The 22,182-nt window shown below is 51.6% G+C and overlaps 1 protein-coding gene across 4 annotated transcripts in view; it reads left to right on the top strand.

The window, feature by feature from the left end:
* Cdh23 (cadherin related 23) overlaps window positions 1-22,182 on the top strand; it is a 360,605-nt gene that overhangs the window by 127,303 nt on the left and 211,120 nt on the right. For all 4 annotated transcript variants that reach the window (XM_048338969.1, XM_048338966.1, XM_048338967.1 and 1 more), the window contains exons 7-9: window positions 7,829-8,023; window positions 9,605-9,733; window positions 17,193-17,271. In XM_048338969.1, coding sequence (XP_048194926.1) covers window positions 7,829-8,023; window positions 9,605-9,733; window positions 17,193-17,271 — 403 coding nt within the window. The remainder of the gene's footprint in view (window positions 1-7,828; window positions 8,024-9,604; window positions 9,734-17,192; window positions 17,272-22,182) is intronic.

Here is a 22,182-nt window from a genome sequence, read left to right on the forward strand (position 1 = left end):
GCCTTGTTATGGTAGGAGAGGTGGGGAGATGCAGTTCATGAAAGCCCCCTGTGCATAGCCCCTAGCCTGGAGTCCAGAAAGGAACTTCTGCTCTGCTGAGAGTTAGGGAAGAGAGTTGCCAATCTCACTGTTGAATGAGCTTTAGCCCACTTTCCTTAGCCCTACCTCACATGCAGCATACCCTGGTGTCTGCAGGTCCTGAGCTTACCCAGGCCCCGTGGCAGGTGAGCCTCTACTTTCCCTTCTCCTAAAGCACTTACAACTGGAAACTGAGGCCCATTTGTTTCCAGCACAGAGTTGACACCTCTTGTGTGCTGTTGTCTGCTCTCCTGTTCTCTCTGCCCTTGTGGATTTATGCATTTTTAATTTCCTTGTCATTTTGGTGAGGAGTTGGTACACAACCAGAAAGAAATGGATGTGTTCAGTCTGCCACGTTTACTGGAAAGTCTCTGGTTCTTTTAAAACATCTATCAAAGACCTTTCTGTGGACAAGTGACAGTCCTGGGAGTGGAGAGGGGCCAAAGCAAAGAGAAGAGACGACAGGAAAATGGAGATCTGGGGGCCAGGAGGAGCCAAGGCCACTCCCGCAGGTCAGCACTGGCAGGAATCAGAGCCGGGCGGGCCATTACTCAGCACATTGGGCAATGTCTTCTAGAATCTGAGATGGAGAGTACATTGCTGGGGGTTTGCAAAGGTTGGGGGAGAGGGAGCTCAGTGATGGGGAAAGCTGAGCTGGCACCCCCACCTGGAAGCCAGCCCTGGCTGAGCCTGCGCAGCACCTATCTATCACCTGAGAGCTCACAGACATTGAGGGAAGAGATGTCATGAAGTGAGCTCTCCCTGATTATCTTGCTGAGGCAGGGGCTCCTGGGATGCAGATGTACACACGTGAATGTGCCCTCTCTCCATCAGAATGGCGAGACACCCCATTGAGGTCCCATGGATGCTAGTCCCCTGCCTCTCAGTTCTCTGGATACTCTTGTTCGTGTGGGCCGTACCCCCTGCCCTCCATGGGGGTCTCACGTGCCTTCCTGCCTATTTGAGGCAAAACACAGCCTATATCTCCTATAGACCCCATCCATCCTCCTTCACTGCCCGCCCCCCCCCCCCCGCCTTCCCATAAGCTGGAAGGTCACAGAACCCAGGAAGTAGCACCTGCCTGAGCACCTACAGGCCTCCTGACTGGCAAAGGGGCACTTGCCTGGCATTCAACCAAACCCAGAAAGCAGCTGTTTTCTCTGCCCAGGAATCTTACTTACTCCTGACTTCTACTGTGCCTCTTACTATGAACCCATCTCCTAGCTCTCAGGGAACATGTAGTTTTGAGGGGCCCCCTTCCTTCCCAGCATGTCCCTCTCCAACCCACCTCTTGCCAGCCAGCCCTTCCATAGTGGGAAGAGAACAAATCAATGCCAGCCATGGAGAAAACCTGAGCCCACTCCTCATTCTTAGCTCTGGAACCTCTGATATCTTAAAAGTGCCCTGAAATTGAATATGAATTCACCACTGACCAGCGGGGTGACTTTGGACAAGTTGCTTCAGTTCTCTGAGCTTCCATTTCCTCTACCTTGCAAAAGGAAGCAAGGCTGGAACAGGTTGCACCCATAGTATCCCCCTTTCTCTCCTCCATCTCACCTCAGACAGCCTCTGAACACACGCCTTCACCTTCCAGAAGGGTCTGTTCCCAACTCTGACCCACTGAGGAGCCTGCACCTTGTCAGAACTCCATCGGCCGGGAATTTATTACTAATGCATTTTATAACAGGCTCTATAATAAGATATTAAAGACTGTAGTGGCACCTAGCAAGCATTCCATAAATATTAATAATGCCTTTAGAGATGGCACCTAAGAGGGGGTTTGCAGACTGGGTCAAGGGTACAAAGTTAATCTAATTGGGAAGGGTCGCCTGTGAGCATGCCTGGTTTCCTTCCCCTCTCACTCCTGTCTTCCTGCTTTGCCATTTATGACTTTTCCTGGGTGATGGCTCTTTTCTTCCCCTTTCTATTACTTTCTGTCTCCCTGCTTTCCTGCCCCCAACTGCCCTGCTTTTCTTCCCCTGTGGATCTTCCTTCCCATTCCCTTTTCACTTTGGCCCCAGTTCTGTCCCTTTTGCTGTCCCCATCCCAGTTTCCTTAGTCACACTCTGATATTCCCTTCTCCCTTGTCATTTTCCTCCCTTCCCCTTTCCTTTGCCACTGTCCCCATCTGTTTTCTCCTCCCTGCCTCCCTCACTGTCTGCCTCTGTCTGTCTCCCTGGCTGCCCATGGTCCCTTGCCCCGTTCCAGTGAGCACTCTACACCTCTGGAAAAGCCAGGAGTGGAATGTAACTCACACTGCATGTGCGAACCGAGCCATTCATCATTATTATTAACGAACAAGATCCCTCGCAAGGCAGAACTTTCCCAGAGTCTATTCCCTTGTCACCCCAAGGAGTAGCAAAAAGATTTATTTGTCTCTGAATTGCACAGGGTGGCCCATTTACAGCAGGTCCATCACAAGTGATTTGGGAGCTTAAATGGGAACTGGGAGGGGCAGGGGCCCTGCCCTGCTTGTGACCTGTGTGGTGTGGGCCACCGGCTACGAGGGACAAGCTGGTGAGAACATGGGCTTTGAAGAGAAGGGTGCCTGAACACAGTGATCCAGGCTGATGGGTTCAAGAACATGCCAGGCTGCCCCCTTCCCACCCTACCTGCATCCACCCCCTCCCACTCCCATGTATGCTGATAATCTCTATCTCCAGGGACAGTGGCCTGGGGCTTTGCTTGCTGTGGACTGGCCATGAGTGTTAAAGGAGCAGGAAAGAGGTGGGGGAGCCTAGACAGAGCTATGGGAATGAAGACTGAGAGGGGCAAGCAGGGCAAGGAACAGACAACCATTGAGGCCAGTGTAAGTAAGAGGTACCACAGGAAGCAAGCATAGGTGGGTTTAATGCCACAGCCGAAGGCAGGAAAGGAAGGCCAAAGGGGTCTTGTGAAGACCTTCCCAGGTGAAAGACTCTCTTCCTCCCTTCTTCCTCCATGTGCCATTGCAGATGGCCTTCCTCTGCCTGTCCTGGTACAACCTCAGTGGCTAACTAGTTAGCAAAGAGCTTTCTGTTCAGACTCCCACAGCAAATGGATAGAATTTCCAAGGCCCCATGTGATTGGCCTGCAAGAGTCAGGTGGTTACCCTTGAATCAATCAGATGAGTCCTAGGTCTGACGTTGCTTAGTATGAACATGGCTGCCTAAATTTGTATGAGTGTCAGTACCTGGTTTATAGCTCTATCTCTTCCAGGATCTCTGAAGCAGGGCTGCTCTCTAGGATCACCTTTTCCATCTGCAAAGTAGGGAGGCTAGACTGGATTATCCCCAAGGTTCCTTCCAGCTCCTATATTTGAGCCATCCCACAGTGAAGAACATTAGAACTGTCCTGGTGGGTGGGGTCCCCCAATAGGTCCCACCCTAACCTCCTCTTACAGGCTCTTACAACCTCACACCCACTAGAGGGTTTCTTGAGGCTCTCCCACCTCACCTTCTTGCTGCAGCCTGTATATGTTCTCTTTCTGGATTTTAAGAGGCCCACATGTCCACGTCCATGGTGAAGAGATCCACTGGCTGTTTGTACCACTTCTTCTCTGCTTCCTAAATGATGTTCTTCTCACCCTGCCTGAGATGATAGATCTTTTCCCTGTGGTGCCAGGGATCGAACTTAGGGCTTCACGCATGTTAGGCAAGCACTGTACCACTGAGCAATACCTGCAGCCCTGTGATATCTCATTACTAGAATAAGAATTGCAATGACTGTTTATTGACTATTACTCCATATTGCCAAATACCTGGACCAAGTGAGAAATGTTTCATTTCCCCACACCTTATCTCAGATAATTCCTTCTCATAGCAACCCAGGGAAGTGGTATTGCCAATAGTTCCAATTTGCTGATGGGGAAACCAAGACCAAAGAGGTTTCACAGCCCATGTCCAAGGTCTCCCAGGAAGAAGATCTAGATTCAAAGTTAGGGGATATGACACTGAGTTTCTACTCTGAGCCACTAGAGTTAGCTGCCTGCAGGTCCCTGAAAGCCAGGCAGGCCCTGGTCCCTAGGAAATTTGCTTGTGCCCAAGCTCCAGACATGGATGCACACCTGTACATTCCCATGGGGCAGCAGCTGGGCTGGACAAAGCCCCCAGCTGGCCGGCTGTTCCTCCCGGTTTCCTGGTAGAGCATAGTGCCCAAGATTGGAAATGCAGAAAGTCAGCATTCTTTTCTCTCCAATAGTCTGTCCCTTCTAAGTGTGAGTGGCTCTTTGCCAAGCCCCTTAAAAACCTGTCCTAAGTTATGCCAAAATGAAATGGGTTCTCACTGCAGGGCATGAAACATAATCCAAGAAGGTCAGCCTCAGGACTGTGGCTTCTCTTTTCCCTTTCTCACTGTTTGCTGGTTCTTGTTCCTAAGTCCTCAGGGAGCTTTCTCCCTGGACCACGAGGTGTAAATGGGTAAAATATCCTCATCATCCTGAGGCAGGAGCTGGAGAGCAGACCTCTGGTGGGATCATCCCTCTCCTCTGGACACTAACTCCATGTGGGGTGTGTTGAGCTAACTGGCCGTGTGCTTTCAAATGCTGCCCAAGCTGCCTTATGAAACTGATGGCTGGGAAGCCAAGTGTCTATCCTTTCTTGTGGCCAGACTATGCATCACCATGAAACATTAGTTCTGGATTCAGAGGGCTGGCTCTGACACCTGTGTATGCTTTAGAGACTACTATAGCTGTGACGCCCAGCAGGACTTCCTAGAGGCCAGAGCCAACTTGAACATCAAAGTGGAAGCTGGTTTCTCTGATCTCGGCACAGGGATTTGGTCTCCGGGGCTGTGGATTTGCAGTTGACTGTCTCCATCAAGGTCATGCCAGAAGGAATTTGTCTCAGGCAGTTTCAATAAAGGCATGTCCATAAAGAGCCAACTTATGGAAGGGTAGTGTATTAGTCAGCTTTCTGTTGCTGCAATAAAATACCTGAGCATGAAATTCACTTAAAAAAATTTTTTATGGTTTAGTTTAAGAGGTCTCCATCTGTGGTTGCTTGGTCCCATTGCTTTGGGCCTGTACAGCAAAGCAGAACATCATGATGGTAGCATGTGGTAGAGCAAAGCTACTCACATTGTGGCCAAGAAGCACAAAGAGAGAGAAAAGAGAAAGTCAGGTCGGTGCTGGTGGCTCATGCCTGAAATCCTAACTACTCAGGAGGCTGTGATCTGAGGATCACAGTTCAAAGCCAACCTGGGCAGGAATGTCTGTGAGACTCTTATCACCAGTTAACTACCAGAAAACCAGAAGTGGTGCTGTGGCTCAAAGAGGTAGAGTACTAGCCTTGAGAGAAAAAGCTCAGGAACAGTGCCTGGGCCCTGAGTTCAAGCCCAGTGACAAACAATTACAAAAAGAGGTCAAGTTCCCAATATTCCCTTCAAAAGCACGCCCCCAATGACATAACTCCCTCTCACTAGACCCCACCTTTTTAAAGGTTCCACCACCTCCCAATAACACCATAGGCTGGGGATCAAGCCTCTATTACATGGTCCTTTAAGAGACACTTAACATCTATACCATAGCAGATAGACAAGATCAGAGGAAAATAAGGGATGCTGAGGCTCATAGAGGCTAGCAACAAAGGGAAGTTCTTCCTACTCACAGAACTAAAGAGGAAAAGGAAAAAATGGTATTTTGGAGCCCATTGGAAGCCAAGACCAGAGAGAAGATGGGCGAGGGCAGAGATGATAGAACATGGAATTCTACTCCAGGCTCTCTCTTCCCTCTCTCAGAACTCGCATCAGGACCTCCTGCTGGTAGACCCCAACTGGAAGCTGTTAGCAAGAGAGCCTGAAGATGTGGGGCTAGGTGGGTCCGAACAGGGTACCCTGGGCCCATCAATCCACCTGGTGTTTTTTTACATCTCCCAGCCCAACCCTTGGAGGTACCCTTGGCTGTACCCACTTAGCACATATTTAGATATTAAACACATAGCTCTCATCTTCTCAACACTTATGTGCTGGGAAGTTTATACTTCTATGCTTATGTCCTCCTCACATCAACCCTATGAGTACAGGGGAGAGATTAAAGCTCAGAGAGATTAGCTTATTAATCCAAAGACACACAGCAGGGCTGCGATTCCAACAGAAGGTCCGTACATGTGTGAGACTTCGGCACATGTCGGCTCTGCTTCTTGCAAGCTTGACTCTCTTTTTGGAGGGAAAGAACATCTGTTGTCCAAGAAACTGAGCCGGGGAGGGCAGACCAAGTGGAGGAAAAGCTTTTTCTGGCACCCAAAGGTATTAGGGGCCCTGCTGGGTTTGGGAAGTGCAAATGCCTGCACACTGTCACGAAATGAAGTGTGACGGGTGAGACCAGGCCAGTCCACATTGGCCTGTGTCCTGAGCAGAGGCAGTGGGGAAGCACGGGTAGTGAGCCGCAGCACGGTCTCCTGCTGTCTGTCTCCTATCCCCAGTAGGCAGAGGGCTGGGAACTGCACTGGCTTTGGGCCTGTCCATTCAGCCCTAAACCAGTTTCCAATGGGGGAGAACTGGCAGACTTGAGAAGAATGTGTGTCAGCTTCGTGGCTGTGTTCTCTGGAGGCCTTGCCAGGCCTGAAAGAATGATACCAACCCTTGGAGGAAGCCTTTGGGTATAGAGCTTGAGATCTTGCATTTAGACCTGACTGTACTTGAATTAGAGGCCTAGCTGTGTGACTTGGGGCAAGTTACTCATCCTCTCTGTTTTCTAAGGCAGGATAATAGCTGTCATTCAAAAGCTACTTGTCAGAGAGTTGGCAGATACAGCCCATATAACACAGGACTTGGCACATAGCAGTCAGTAGTTGTTTCTAATTGTTTTCCTCTTCCTCCTCTCCCTCCTCCTCTCCCTCCCCTTCCTCCTTCTTTAAGCCTTGTGTACATTGCCTTTCCTTAGATGTATCCAGAGCTCACTAAATTGTAGCTAAATTCACTCAACAGAGTGACAGTGTCGCACTGCGGTGGTGGTACAGAGCTGAGAACAGACAGCCACAGATGGGCAGGAGATGTGCACAGGTTCTTGGAATATAAAAGACCCATTGGGTGTGTTCATACAGCTGCAGTGGGCCAGCCCCTGTGCTAGGCACAGCAAATCCAGAGCCCAAGGCCTCCCTGAAGCCTCAGGCCCCTGTGCATGGCCTAGGAGTCACAGAAGAGGAGGTGCCCTTTGAGCACTGTGTGTAAGCACAGCTGGAGTTGATTGACACAGCAGGGCCTGCCCCCATGAAGAAGTGGTCTTTAACTAGAAACCCTCAGTCAGAAAGGGGAAAGCATTACAGGCACCTTAGAACACAGCAAGACATGGAAGGCTCCCAGGAAGTGGCGGGGGTGGGGGGAGAGCACTGAGCAGTCTGCAGTGCCTATGATGGGAGCCCACAGACACGTATTAGCAACACCACACCGTCTTGGTGGTGTCCTCAGGACCTGCCAAGCTGGAAGCTCCACCTCCAGCTCCCCTTGAAACAGCTGCGTTGGCTTGGGCATCCTGGGGGCCCCTGACACAGGAAGTGAAGCCACTAAGAAATGGTTTTGGGGACTGAGAGGCCCTTCATGCAGAACTCTGGGATGAACAGATAATCTTTGGAACTGGTGTTCTTACAGCCACCAAGAGGCCCTCAAGAGAAAGGAAATAGCTGTTGCATTTTTAAACTCCTGGGAACGCTTTTAGAGTGGAAATGATGGCTCTTGGTGGTCTGGCTGGCTGGCCGACATGGTTAACTGGGCTTTGGGGAGTCATGGCTGATGAAGGCCGCTGCTGACCCTTTTGATTGGTTTGCTTTCATTACAGAACACACCAGTGGGAACGCCCATCTTCATTGTGAATGCCACAGACCCCGACCTGGGTGCAGGCGGCAGCGTCCTTTACTCCTTCCAGCCCCCATCCCCGTTCTTCACCATTGACAGTGCCAGGGGCATTGTCACTGTAATCCGGGAGCTGGACTACGAGACCACGCAGGCCTACCAGCTCACTGTCAACGCTACGGTGAGTCCCCATACCCACACAAGTGCGGGATGGGGGTGGCGGGCTACATAAAAGCCAGCTGTCCACAAACACCAATAATGGCAGATCAGAATCAGTCTGGCATCTTCTGTTCAAGGTCAGGGCTTCCTACCGGGTCTCCCCATCCTAACCTCTGTGCCTGGTGGTCCTACAGGACCCTGGCTGAGCAGTGTTACTGCTTAGGCCATGGCTGGTGTGACCATAGAGCCTGGGAGGCTGCCCCATCTCTACCACAGCCGCTTTACTTAGCTCCTTCCACTTCCAGATTTTCTCTTCCCTTGGGCACACCCTCCCACCCCTTCTTTGCTATGCTGAGGACCCTGAAGGACGATGAGGAGAAGGTTGCCCTTCCTCCTGCCCTTCCCTCCCAGGCTCTTCAGGGTTCTCTCTAGAGGGCAGGAGCAAGCACCAGGCTTCTTGTACCATGGGAGGGACCCTGCACTGTACATATCACCTGAGACAAACCAAAGCAAGCATAATCTGGCGACTGTTGAGTTGTGCCTCTAATCCCAGGCCAGACTAATTGCAAGCCCAAGGACCATCCAGGTCATTCATTTGACTGAATGTTTGACTGTTCAAGAGGAACATTCAGGTTCTAGGAGGGGCAAGAACTTACTGATCACTATCCCCAGCAAGATGGAGACTGAAATGATGTCAGAGACCCAGATCAAGACAGTTGAGGGCAGGTTTTTGTGTAAAACAACCTGAGTTTGAGTCCTGCCTATGCTATGCTGTGTGACTCTGGAAAACCACTGACCCTCTCCAAGTCTCTGTTAACTCATCTGAATGATAAACAAAATAACCACATGAGAGCATGCTGTGCCTCACAGGGTGCCTGGTGTAGGACCTGACTCCATCACTGTTGTGTTGCTGCGGGCTGTTGTCACCCCACAGCACTGGTTACTTAGTTTATCATCCTCGGCTGTGCTTGTAGGGTCCGTTACACAGGCTGCTGGGCCCCAGTGGGTTTTACAAGACTGAATTTCCAAGTAATTATGATGGTTTGCTATTGCCTACTTGGCCACAAGGGGACTGCCTGCTTAGGGCTCCTTCCTGGGGATCCCCAGATGTCACCGGCCAGGAACACTTCCCGCTGGTTTGACTGAAAAAGTCCCTTGACCAGCAGAGCTCAGAGCAAGGGATATGGGTCCCAGAGGAAACACCTGTGGGGCCAAAGGAGAGTCACCATCCCAGTCAGTGTCCTGCATCCTGGGTGGGGAGGGAGGAAGAGTGGCCTTGGAGGAATACGAGTGATGGGGCTGAAGACAGCATCTCCACCCCAAGCCAGGGATGCCAGCCACCCCACAGGCAGAACAACCAGGTTGGGGCCGGGAGATCTGTCTCTACCCTGGCCTTCTTTTGGAATCACAAGCATTGAAGGCCCTGTTTATATGTTACTGCCTGGCTCAGAGACCGCACTTAGTACTTGGGAGTTAACTCATGCAAAGCCCTCCCCTACAGCAGTACATGTGAGTGTGTGTGTGTGTGTGTGTGTATGTACATATGCATGTGCATCCACGGCATCATGTAACCCAAGGCTGTGTGCTCTCTCTGTCCTCTAAGGATCAAGACAAGACCAGACCTCTTTCTACCCTGGCTAACTTGGCCATCATCATCACTGATATCCAGGACATGGACCCCATCTTTATCAACCTGCCATATAGTACCAACATCTATGAGCATTCTCCTCCGGTAAGACCCTTGGGCCCTGGGGCAGGATGGGGGTCCTCCTGACCATGCCCTGCCCTTCTCCCATGGTGGCATTGGAAACCCCATACAGCTCTCTACACCTGCCCTTCATCATCTCCAGAGGACTCTGAGTGGCAAAAACTAAGTTTGGCTAGGGCATGTTAGGGGGACTGATGGTGGTGTCCATAGGAGCTACAGCCCATGCTGGAGATTAGATGTGGATGCAGGCTCCAACAAGCATCCACAAGGTCACCCATGCTCTTGTGCCATTGTTGGCACCAACCACAGTTACATAGTTTGCCATCTTGCCATCTACCTTCCCAGTCTTTGCATTTTCCAAGTTCAAGGTTTGACAAGGGGGAACTCTTGATTTTGTGCCATTTTACAAGTGATCAGATGCCAGCCAGCCTGTTGATTGGCTCCTCTAGGGCCATATGTCCACCTCTGGCCCAATCAGTTGTGACTAGAAGGGAGGGTCTTAGAGAACAAAACACCATTATCTATCCTTAGGCCTGGCTGTCAAGGACAGACATCAAGTGGCTTTTGTACGTTTGCACTTGAGTGGTATGGCTGCTATAGCCTGGTGATTGAGAGCAGGGTACCCCCTCCAGAAGCAACCCCAAGACATACAGCTTGGGGAGCAGCATCTGTGGAAAGAAAAGTATGCGTCATCTTTTGAGGGGACTTGGGTATGTTCAGAGCCAAGACTCAGCTCTGAGAACAAAGTGGGGCCTCCACCTGAGGCTGGAGATATTCAGGGTTCCAGCTGCCACCTGCACAGCTCATGGCATTGAGCAAATCAAGAGGTAGACTTTCCTCTGCTGGGTGCAGACTACGAGCCTAGGCCAGCAGAGACCAGGGAAGCCGCCCCTGTGTGAACACCATGGCGGTTCTAACTTGGGCATTCTTGACTCCCCAGGTGGGGCCTGCATTTGCCCACTTCTTTCTGGGGTTAGCTGTAGAGTGGAGGGTCTCACAAGCAAGATGTTTCTATCCTCTACCCCACGTGTGTGAAGCTGCTTTAAGAATAGAGGGGAGGAGAATAGAGGGAGACTCGAGGCTTCGCCCACCACTCCTGGCCTCTTTCTTGGCATTCTGGGCTGAGTAGAAATGACAGCTTTCCACTAGGGCTGCCCTTGCTCAGCCCACTCCGTGTCCCAGCACTGCCCCATACTGCTTCCTTTCAGCACCTCACCCCAGCTTTGCCAAACCCACATCTCAGGCTTGGGTCAGATCTGGCTATTATTTTTCAGACAAGGAGGGGCCTAACCTCTGTCCCTGGCTCCTGAACTTCTCCCTGTGAGATTTTAGGGCTCTTGGGCATCTCACCCAGCCTCTGCTGGCCTGCTCACCTGGACGTGTGGTCCAGTGGAGGGACGGGGTGCTATAGTGGACCACTCAGAAAGCCTCTGTGGAATGGCTCAATGTTGAATTGAACATGCAGTCTGGTCAGACTAGCATTTTTACCATCCCGACACCAGTACCACCCTGGCATTTGCTGTTGTACCAACCCAGAGTCCACCTGTCCATCAATGAGTTCCCAGATCACTCACCACCTTTCTTACCTAACTTCTACTCCTTGGGTCCCAGAGATGAATGTCCTGCTCCTTCCACTCCGGCACAATGGACCTCTATGCTGCATAATTTACCACTTAATTACACTCTCACCTGTACTGTTCATGTAGGTACCAAGTCACCTTGAGCTCTTGTCTCTGGTACATCACTTCAGGCTTCCTGTGGGTCTCCCAGGGCATCATGCCCACGGTAGAAGGTGGAAAAGATCCCCAAGCCAACTTGACAGGCATGTGGGACATGGTGGCAGCTAGGTCACTGGAGGAAACTCTGAGAAGTTCTTATAGTACCATTCACTCTCCCACCCCACCATGAACTCCCGACCACTTTCTCACTGGGAAAATGGGGCTAATGATGTCTATGGCAGGGCCTCTCTTACCTCGGGGTCTTCAAGGTTGGGAATAAGCATGCAAATCATAAGGCCAGTGCTAGCCTCTGGCAGACATCAAACCACAGTGGCTCCTGACTGGGTCTTTGGCTCATTATAAGGGTATTTGTGTTGGACTGGGCCTCCCAGCGGCAGCTTCCTGTCTGTGTAACACAGTGCTAGACTGTGTCCTTGGTGTGAGCTTTCTCTGAGACCTTTCAACATGTCTTTTTCTAGCCCCCTTCCATCTGACAGATCAACATTGCCTTAAAGTACCATGAGTTTTTTCAGATCATTTCAGATCTATAGATTTCCGAGGGTCCATCATTCATCCCATGCCTCATTCTCATCCTCATTCGTCAGTCATTTATTCAGCTCCCTGTGTGTGCAGGGCCTGGTACTAAGCCACACCCTCTTCCTTCTGGATGATTCCATGGAACATACCAGGTGCCCACCCACCTTAGACCTGCTCCTTACCCTGTATCCTGGCATCGGTCTCAATTCTCTTTGACTTTCCAGGTTAGCCATTTGCCCCCACAAAGTCAATGCTGGGGGAGCTTCTGGGTCCCCATCCTGGGAGGAGCAGGTTTGAGTCTATAACCAGGACGGGAGAGACAGACAATGCAGATTTAGTTTCACCTGGGTGCTGGCTGGGTTCCCCCAACAGCCGCAAAGATCCTGCTCCATGCCCACATGCCTTCACCTCTCCTGGCTCCACACTTGAAAGGACTCTCCTGGATTGCACCTCTTCCTCCCCCCAACAAACATTTCTCCTACAAGTCAGTTTCCACATAGCCCAGGCCTGGTTTCTCCAGCTTTCTCATCGGTTTCAGTGCCTTGATCGAGGTCCCCATGCCCTTAAATAGTATGGAGCGCTGATGTAATGCAATCACTCCTTGGCCAGGCTGGAGCTGAGATACATCACAGCCTGTTCAGACACCCCAGGCTGGAGGATCTAGGCATTCTCTACTCCAGGCCTTGCCTCTGCTGCTCCAAACGGGCCTCTGTCCAGCCCCTTCCCCTCTCTCCCTGCTCCCCCTCTTTATCTGTCGCTCCCAGCATGTATGTCTCCTCTATCAGTGTTATCAGGCTAGCCTGCCTCATCTAAAGTGTATATATTACCTAATAAAATCCTTCTTATTTGGGATTATTGCATCAAATTTTAATTTCCTCACTCGAGCAACAGCATGTCGGCCTGCCCGTCAGTGAAGGGCCGATAGAAGGGGACAGAGCGGATAAACTGCACAAATTACTGCTAGCCGATGCCTATCAGCCCTTTGACTGGAATTGACTGGAATTAAGGACTGAGAAATAGGATTTTCTGCCTCAGAATCTGCTGTGGCAGCTCTTGTCGGAAGTCCCCGTCACCCCTGCCCGCCAGCCCCCTCCACCCAGGTGCCTCCCACTTCCCAAGCCAACTGCACATCACCTTTCAAAGTTCTTAATCCCCTCTGTGGAAATGGAGGCGGGAGTGGGGGGCAGACATCCCGGCTGAGCTGGTGAGGAACGAGCTGGGCCGTGGTCCCAGAGAATGGGCATAGCTCAACCTGGCCCTGTAGCAGCCACTCTGTTGCTGAGGGCTTGAAAGGAGACTGACCATAGAAGGGATAAATATGGTCTTTGTAGTGCTAGGGTTTGAATTCAGGGCTTTGGACTTACCGGGAAGGCACTCTACCACTTGAGCCATGCATCCAGCCCCTTTTCCAAGGAAGGCTCTAGCTTTATGCCTGGACCAGCCTGGGCTTCCAGCCTCCTACTTATGCTCCCCTGTGTCACTGGGGTTGATAGGTATGCACTGCTACACCAAGCCATGTGCTTCCCCCATAGCTGGCATAGCAGGTGCTTGCCACCACACCCAGCTGTGGGTTGAGATGGAGTCTCTTGAACTTTGGTGATTAGGTTGGCCTCAGACAACCATTCCCTAATCCCTACCTCCCAAGGCTTATAGGTTTGAGCCATCATACCTTGGTACCTTCTCGAAAGAAAAGTCCCAACTTTGTCGGGTATGGTTGTATACTTCTCTCATCCCAGGTGCTTAGAGGATGGAGGCATGGGAGTGGCCAGCTCAGCCAAAGTTAGTGAGACCTATTTTACAGATAAGAAAACAAGGCAGCCAGAAGCTAAAACTTAAGGAGTATTCCAATGCAGGCACTCTGGCACCAGACTTGAACCTTCAACCATCTTCCTGGGTTCCTCCTCTCCTTATAAGGAGTTAGAACCCTTCAGCAGCATGCCCGATGCCTGTCTGGGGAAAGCCTCACTTATATTCTTGGAGGCTTCTTCCCCCTCCCCCCCACCCCAACCCTGCCCCATGGGTTCCTGTGAGGGATGAAAGCCCTTCTTAAGTTGGGCTTGTCCCCAACCCTCCAGCTGTGCTGTCTCCACCCCCTCCCTCCTGGCCAAGCCCCACTAGCTTCTCTCCCCAAGGAGCGAGGTGCACCCTCCCCCCATAGAGGCCTGGCTCTGGGTCAGGCAAGGCTGTACTCTCTCACTCATTCATCTTTGGAAATAAGTTGCAATATATTGAAAATATAATCACTGAGACTGGGAAACAAGAGCCATGGGCTCCCGGGAGCCCCCATGCCTCCCTGCTAATTCCTTCTCATAACATTTCCAGTCTTTCTGTCTGCACTTGTATTAAAAGCTCAGGGTTTTATTAAAAGTGGATTTATTTACCCAAAAAGAGATGAAACCCCAAACCTTGCTAGGCGTCTGGCACAGTGGAATCTCGGGTGCCACTCCTGCTGGGACGTGGGCTGCCTGCCCTCCTGGCAAGAAGACCCTGGCCACTCAGGCAGGACTGCCCACGGGAGAGATATCTCAGGCCTCTGAAGGTGAGGGCCCATTAAGTTCTTGAAGGCCAGGACTACTGTCTCATTCTCTTCCCTAAGGCTTGATGTCCAAGGCCGTGCTGTGCCTGGCCTGCCCTGGGGTGGACACGCAGTGGCCCCTTACTTGCTGGGCTCTGGAACTTGTTAATTTGGCAGACCTGTTCTACTTCCGTGCCCCAGGAACAACCCCAGGAGCCTCATGCATGGCACGATGATACCCTGGCAGGATGGAGCTGCCCCAGAGGGATCTGTCTCTGTGTCCATCCAGCATTGCCCTCGGGATCTCCTGCTGGGGACAGGCTCAGGCCACTCCTGTGAGGAGTAAGCCTAAAATGGACAGGTCCCCGGGCTGGGAACATGGCTTAGTGCTAGAGTGCTTACCTAGCATGCACGAAGCCCTGGATTCCATTCCTCAGTACCACATAAACAGAAAAAGCCGGAAGTGGTGCTGTGGCTCAAGAGGTAGAGTGTTAGCCTTGAGAAAACAACAGCCAGGGACAGTGCTCAGGCACCAACTCCCAAGCCCCAGGACTGGCAAAAAAAAAAAAAAAGGGCAGATTCCCCCTGGAATAAGGACATTAGTAGACCCTTGGAGCCTAATGCTATGTTTTCCAGGACCCTTGGGGCAGGCTCTGTGAAGGAAATTCTGGGTTGAAGGGACAGATCCCCAGAGAGCAGGTGGAAAGTTTCTACCATGTGGATGCTACAGCCCACTGCAGCTCTGGCTTGCAGCCCTGTCCCAGTTCAATGGAACTGCATGTCGGGAAGGGCTTGGAATCACACCTGGCACGGAGCAGGGATGTTCATACATGGCGTTCTGTATGATCTAGCAGGTCCTCTAACCAATACCTGCTGCTTGATGGGCAGGAAGACGTTGGAGCCAACGTGCCCAATGAGAAGCCTGGCTTCATCCTCAGGCCTTGCTGCAGGACCTGAAACACCACTTAACTCATGACCTCTGTGCCCTCATCTGCAAAAAGGAGCCATGTCCTGGGGCAGTGGTGAGGGTGGGATGAGCGAATCAGAACTGTCTGTTGGAGCACAGGGCATGAGGGTGGGCAAGCCCCAAGATGGCATCTCATCTCTCTGCCTTGTTCCCATCTCTCTGCCCTGCTAGTGCCTCTGGGCCTAGTGTTTCTATGGCTTCATGAGGGCTGTTTTGCCCCATGGGATCCGGTTAAAACTCCCACCCCAAGGAAGGGAGGAGAGAAGGGGCTGGCCCTGCTGGCTGCAAGGCCTCCCCTCTGGGCTGTGTCCAGCAGATGTTTACACCTTTCCTCAGCAACTGTGGAGTGGTTCTGGCTCTGCACCCCTGGCCAGGCGATATGGAAGGGCTGCCGTACCCAGGAGAGGGGCATAGTGGCAGATCCCCAAGGATCCCAGCTGATTCCCCAGGAGGAGCTGGGGGAGGGCCGAGAGCCGAATGTCAAAGAGGAGTCTCCTCTGTGGGGAGAATGACTAAAGGGGGTGGGGTGCGGGGAGCACTTGTGTGAGAGGAGGCAGGGAGGCTGACAAATGGTGCCTGGATGAGAGGTTCTCAAGGCCACAAGAGCCATTCATTACACATGCAAATGGCAGGACAGCTATTCCCATTCCCCAGGGTACAGAGGGGGCCTATCTGCTGTCTATCGCCCCAGAGAAACTGCTGCCCGGCCACAGGGTAGACAGGTGAACCTGGGCAAAGGGTGACTCGGAGTGGAGCTGATGGCAATGTTCACCCTCTTCATGTGTATACTCATTTGTTCAATCAAGCACCCACTCCAACAATTGATACTTGAATGAGTTCATCATCTGCCAGGATCTCTTCCTAGCCCAGTTTATTCTGCCAAGCCCTTGCCTGTGTAGTGCCTTCTTTGTGGAGGGCCTTCCTTTTCATTCTCTTTCTCTGGCAAACTCCTACTCATGCCTCACAACCCACCCTACATACCCCCATCTCTATACTGCTTTGCCAGTTCCTCCTGGTAGATGTATGTACTTTTTTTGTACATTTTCCCATCTGAGTTCTCTGAATGTGCACAACAGCTCTGAATGTGTATGCCAGCATCCCTGACTTCTTACTCCCTGGGAGTGTAGCCCCCAGCTCCTCATCCTGGTCACCCCAGTTCCTTCCCTCCCCTTCTCCTCTGCCAGCAGTGCAAGGAAAGAACAGAGCAGCCATTGATAGGTGCAACACCAATAGCTGTGTAGAACGAGGTGCATAGGGCCCCCATGCCTCTGGGGTTATTCTTAGAGATGCTTGCTTTCAGGATTTACCCTTAGAATAATTAACCATCATGTTTGCATCTGTTTGTACCCCCACTGAAAAGGTCTCCTCTTAATCATACTAACGGTGGGTCAAACTGAGGCCAGAGAGGTGTGGCATTCTTCCTGAGGCCACACAGTAATCTGCTGGGTGGCTCTGACAGAGGCCAGACCTCTTGCTTCTGTGCTGGCTCCTCCGTGGATAGCTCATGGGAAAGAAGCCTTTGAGGGAAGGGCATGGGTAGCAGTGGTATTAGTAAGGTCGGGCCTCCCTCCCACACAAAGGATCCTGGGGTGTGTGTTGGAGGGCTTGGGGAGTCTCTGGAGCCTGAACACTGGCACCTGCTTCATGATGAGAGGGAACCGACAGGGGAGGGGGCAGGACAGCTATGAAGAAAGACAGCAACCTGGGGCCAGACAACTGACCTCAGTCCCTGATTTCTCCACTCAGGGCACAACTGTGCGAGTGATCACTGCCATCGATCAGGATAAAGGCCGGCCCCGGGGGATTGGCTACACCATCGTTTCAGGTAAGGAGAAGGCCTCACTCTCCCCTACCTGCCCACCCCAGAGCTGCCGTGGGGCTCTCGGGCTCTGGGAGCCTGTGGGGAGTCTGTGTACATGTGTACATGTATGGTATCTACTTTGGGGGAATGGTGTGCACCAACATGCTCGGATGGGACCAAGGGGTGAAGAAGGGAGTGAGGGGGGAAAAATCACTGTGATTGTTCCAGGCACAGCTAGGGGACAGGAATGTAGGCCACTGTCCAAGGTCTGAGCATTTGACACTTGGGGTGCTGATCTGACATGGGTGACCCCCCTGTAACCTCCTTCCATGCTCCAGCATTTCTGCCCTTACTTGATGAAAAGCTGGTAATTTTGCCATCATTTTAGAACAAAAAGAGCTGCCACTTGATCTGGTTTCAGACTCTTCCCACACTCTGCAGCGTCAGGAACTCATGTCACATCTGGAGTGCTGCAGGGGGAAGCCCCTCAGTCCCTCCCCATCCCCACCCCCCACCCCACCCCCACAGACCCCCGCCACAGTCCCTGGGTGAGCAGAATGGTGACTGGCTGCAGAGACAGTTCTGGGTGAGGGGATTCCCGGCCTGTGTCACCCAAACATGGACAGGGCACCGGTGGCTCACACCTGTAATCCTAGCTACTGAGGAGGGTGAGATCTGAGGATCTTGGTTGGAAGCCAGTCTGGGCAGGAAAGTCCCTGAGACTTTCATGTCCAACTAACCACCAGAAAACCACAAGTGGAGCTGTCACAAAGTGGTAGCCTTGAGCAAAAGACATCAGGGACAGTGCCCAGGCCCTGAGTTCAAGTCCCACAACCAACCAAAAACATTTTTTTTAATTGACAAATGGCAGCTCAGCGTGTCTGTACTGGGCTAGGAGCCCAGCCCAGTCCACACCCTGCACAAGGCCTCTCTGATTAGCCTAGTAGTCTTTGAAGGGTGAGCTTGATACATCGGGAATACTAGATGGTTGGCAAGGACGTCAGGCACCAGCCAGTGTCTACCCTATGCCCCGACCACTGGAACCACCCACCCCGGAATAGAAGAGACGTGGTTGGAGAATTTTTTCCTCAGACCTAAAAAGACAGTAAAGTGTGGAAATCAAGAAAGGTAGAGGAGGGACTGCCCAAAGCAGAATTGTCCTGGCTAGGTCTCTGTGCCTTCGTTTGCCATGAATTGGGAACAGTGAGTTCTTACCTGGGGTGATTTAAGAGTCGGATGACATTCTTTAAGTAAAGAGCTTAATAAATGTGTGAGACCTACTTGATAAGTGTTTCCTCTTGTTGTTACTGCTGGCAGCTCATCATTCTGGGGAAGGCCAGTGGGGAGTTGTGGGGGGGACACACTTCTAGCACCCAGGGGATCATAGGAAACTTGGTGTCACAGGCCCCTTGTGACCTGTGGCTGTTTACATGACTGTCATTTTGTTCTGAGCCCACAGTACCCCAACACTCAGTGCAGATACAGCCCAAGCCAGGCAGTGAGCAGCAGGAACACAGGCTTAGGCATCTGTACTCCACCAGCACTCCCCACTTTTTCTTCATTCTGTGTCCCACCACATGACAGGGCACAGTAAACCCTAAATGTAGCTGTGGAGCAAATGAGTGTCATTCTGGGAGAGCCAGTTTTTGGAAAGACACCATTCTTCAGGAAGAGAGGGGCCCACGGAGGACTGAAGCTTTCTCTAAGTGTCAGGGGCCAGGGATTAGATCCTGATGCCAAGCCCTTTTACAACTTCTGCAAGTTAGGAAGCAGACTGTCTCCCAGGGCCAGGGGTTGGTGCTGGGGACCTAGGAGCTTCTGAGAGCACTACAGGCAATGGCTATGGGGGCTGGGACTTTGGCCTAGGTGCAGAAGGGGCTCCATCTGTCATCACTGCCTCAGGATGGCTTATAAGGGGGTAGGGAGCTGATGTCGAAACTTCCTTGGTGATGCCAGGATACTGTCTTCCAGGATGCTAGCCCATTATAGGTTCCTGCTGGGTGCTGGCTGCCAAGCCTAGACCTTACAACTCTCTTGTTTCACACAAGCCTTGGTGTAGGAGGCTAGAGGGCTAGATTGACAAGTCTTTGGTATCTGGGCCTTGCTCTGGAGTTTAGAGTTGGAGACTCAGTTCCCAAGAAAGAAAGAAAAGAAAAAGAGAACCAGCATGTGAACCACAGAGAAGAAATGTGTGCAAAAGCTAGGGCAGGAGGCAGAAACTTCTAGAAAGCTGGAGCACTTTTCATTGCTCTATAGGAGTCCAACTGCCAGTACAGATGTACCTTGAGGGCTTTTAAGAAAGATGACAAATGGGTTCCCTCTCATGCTCCAACTTGATTGATTGGTCATGGCTTGCTGAAGAGGATTGTGAAGCTGGGCAGGCCCAGTGAAATGAATGAGTATGTAATTCAATTGGTAGAGCCTGCTGTGGATACAGGAAGTGGTGTGGGAGGGTGGAGCACCTGTGGCTAATGTTTGGTATACCAGTGACATCCTTGGACCTGGCCCTTGGTTGTAATGTTTGTCTCTAGCCCTCAGACAGTGAGCAGCTTGGGCTAGGCCATTCTGTTTCTTCCCTGCCCAGATGGGTTGACCCTGTTCCTGTCTGTCCTGGTCCCCTGGCAGGCTGCATGGGCAATTTAAGAGCTGGCCTCCACGTGAGACTGAGTAGGATGGGAAGGAAGGTGAATACATATAGAGTAGATGGATGGCAGGCTGGGATTTGACCTCATCTCTACTTCCCTTGGTCCACATAGATGCTGCTAGAATGAATATTGTCCACATCACACACCTACTTCCCCAGGGTCATTTGCTTCCAGCCTTGTCCTAGGTGGCTTGACTGGTGCCATTTAGCTTGAAGCAGGCACAAGAGCATCTTCACACCTGACTACTTCCGGTGGCCCCTGGGTACCCATTGAGAGGCTACCAGGGCTTGGGACCCATTTTCTATTGAAAGAAAGAACTGAGTGCTTGGGTGGTTGGGTCTGAGGCCAACTGAGGGTCCTGAGGGTTGCTGGTGTAGTAACCTGGATCTATAAACTCCGCAGCCTAGGTTGGTAGTGACTCCTCCTTTACATGGGTGAGCCCCACCTGACCCATGCAGGTGGACACTGCCCACCAGTGATCCATGGCCTGAGATTAACCTTCCCTGCTCCCCAAAGCCCGGTCCCCTCCAGGATGTTTATCAGCTCTGCAGCATGGGGATTTATATCTGTGCACCAGTGCTTTCCCATTACTAATGGCTTCTCTGTTTTGCCAAGAACAAAGAGGCCTTCAGCAGTAAGTTATGGCTCCATTGCCATCAATTTGTTCTCAGCCCCTTGTGGCCAAGCTGAGACTGAGGAATGACAAGGTTCTTTCCCACTGAGGACTTGGCACGGCCCCCCATCCACTTGTTCAGCCTGGGCCCATCCTGCCACACACTCAGGGGGTGTTACTGCCTCCAGGGCCCAGCAGCTCCTGTCCTATCACTGGTACAGCTGCAGTGTGGGCAGACAGAAAGTCCTGTTTCAAGGGGCAGCTGTGTATCCCTTAAGGAGCACTGGAGCTGGAGTCCAAAGTTGTAAATTTGAGGTCCCTCCCTGCTACTGCCCAGCAGTGTGTCCAAGTGAGATATTTGATGTCTTTAGCCACCATGGGCCTCATCTTTTGAACGGGATTCAGAATCCCACGTGGGCCAGATGCTGCTTTCAGAAACTCAAAAAGGCCATGAAACAAAAGATTAGTGATCGTCAAGGGGAAAAAAAAACGAAGAACCAAGGGTCTTGGCACTCTTGGTTCATTTCCTCCTCACCCATCTGCATGTTGGATACAGGCTCTGGGCCACTACCCATGGTGGTAGCCTTCATCTGTGCTGGCCCATATGGCTGCCACCCCTTGATACGTGCTTGCCCTGAATGACACGTGCTGTTAATATTACCTGTGTGATTTTGAAGACATACTTTGCAATGAGGATTGTGAGCTGTGTCATTAGTAATGTTGTATTGAGGCTGGGAATATGGCCTAGTGGTAAAATACTCGCCTCATATACATGAAGCCTTGGGTTCAATTCCTCAGCACCACATATATAGAAAAAGCCAAAAGTGGCGCTGTGGCTCAAGTGGTAGAGTGCTAGCCTTGAGGAAAAAGAAACTCAGGGACAGTGCTCAGACCCTGAGTTCAAGCCTCAGGACTGGTAAAAAAAAAAACAAAAAGTAATGTTTTATTGAGGGTTGGGATGTAGCAGGGCAGGTGCGTAGCCATAAGGAAGTCTCTTAGTTCAAATCTCTGCACCACACAAAAAAAAGACATTTTATACTGGTGACATGTGGCAATGGTGACATTTTCCCCAGATTTCCTTATTGCTTTACTTTTTGTTGCCACTAGAAGGTTTTTCCGTTGCATATGTGCTGGTTCTGCTTGTGGAGCCCCTATTCTATCCTGAGGCTCCTGGTCTCAGCTCCCACCACTGGCCAGCTGTTAGCTCCTTCTCTATGAGATGGAGATGACAGCCACTGTCATTCAGCCTGGTGGGGGCACTGTGAGGATCAAGCAAGCCAGGTGAGCAGTCAGGAGAGTTCTAGAGCAAGCCCTTCCTATCCACCGCAGCAGGTGAGGGGCTTCTCTGGACCAGAAACAATGCTTTGAGGTCCTGAGGTTAGGGGGACCAGGTGCCACCTCTGCCTCAGAAACCTGCGGTTTGGGATGGTGTGAAGAGATAACTAATGGGGTGGGTAGTGTCAGCAATGGAAGGAGGAGACTGGGCTATTCTTGGCCTCAAATGCATGTTTAGAGCCCTCTTGGGCAGATGTTGACATGGACTGACAGCTCCTGAGGGGTCCCTTCAACTGTTCTCTCTACTTTCCCTCATTTGTGTTTGAAAACATCCACAGTAGTATGTGAGAAGGAATCTATGGACTGTCCCTGGCCCAGCAATGTGGGTAGGAGGACATTGCC

The sequence above is a fragment of the Perognathus longimembris genome, chromosome 2, assembly GCF_023159225.1.
Source record: "Perognathus longimembris pacificus isolate PPM17 chromosome 2, ASM2315922v1, whole genome shotgun sequence".
In the NCBI taxonomy this organism is placed as follows: domain Eukaryota; kingdom Metazoa; phylum Chordata; class Mammalia; order Rodentia; family Heteromyidae; genus Perognathus; species Perognathus longimembris.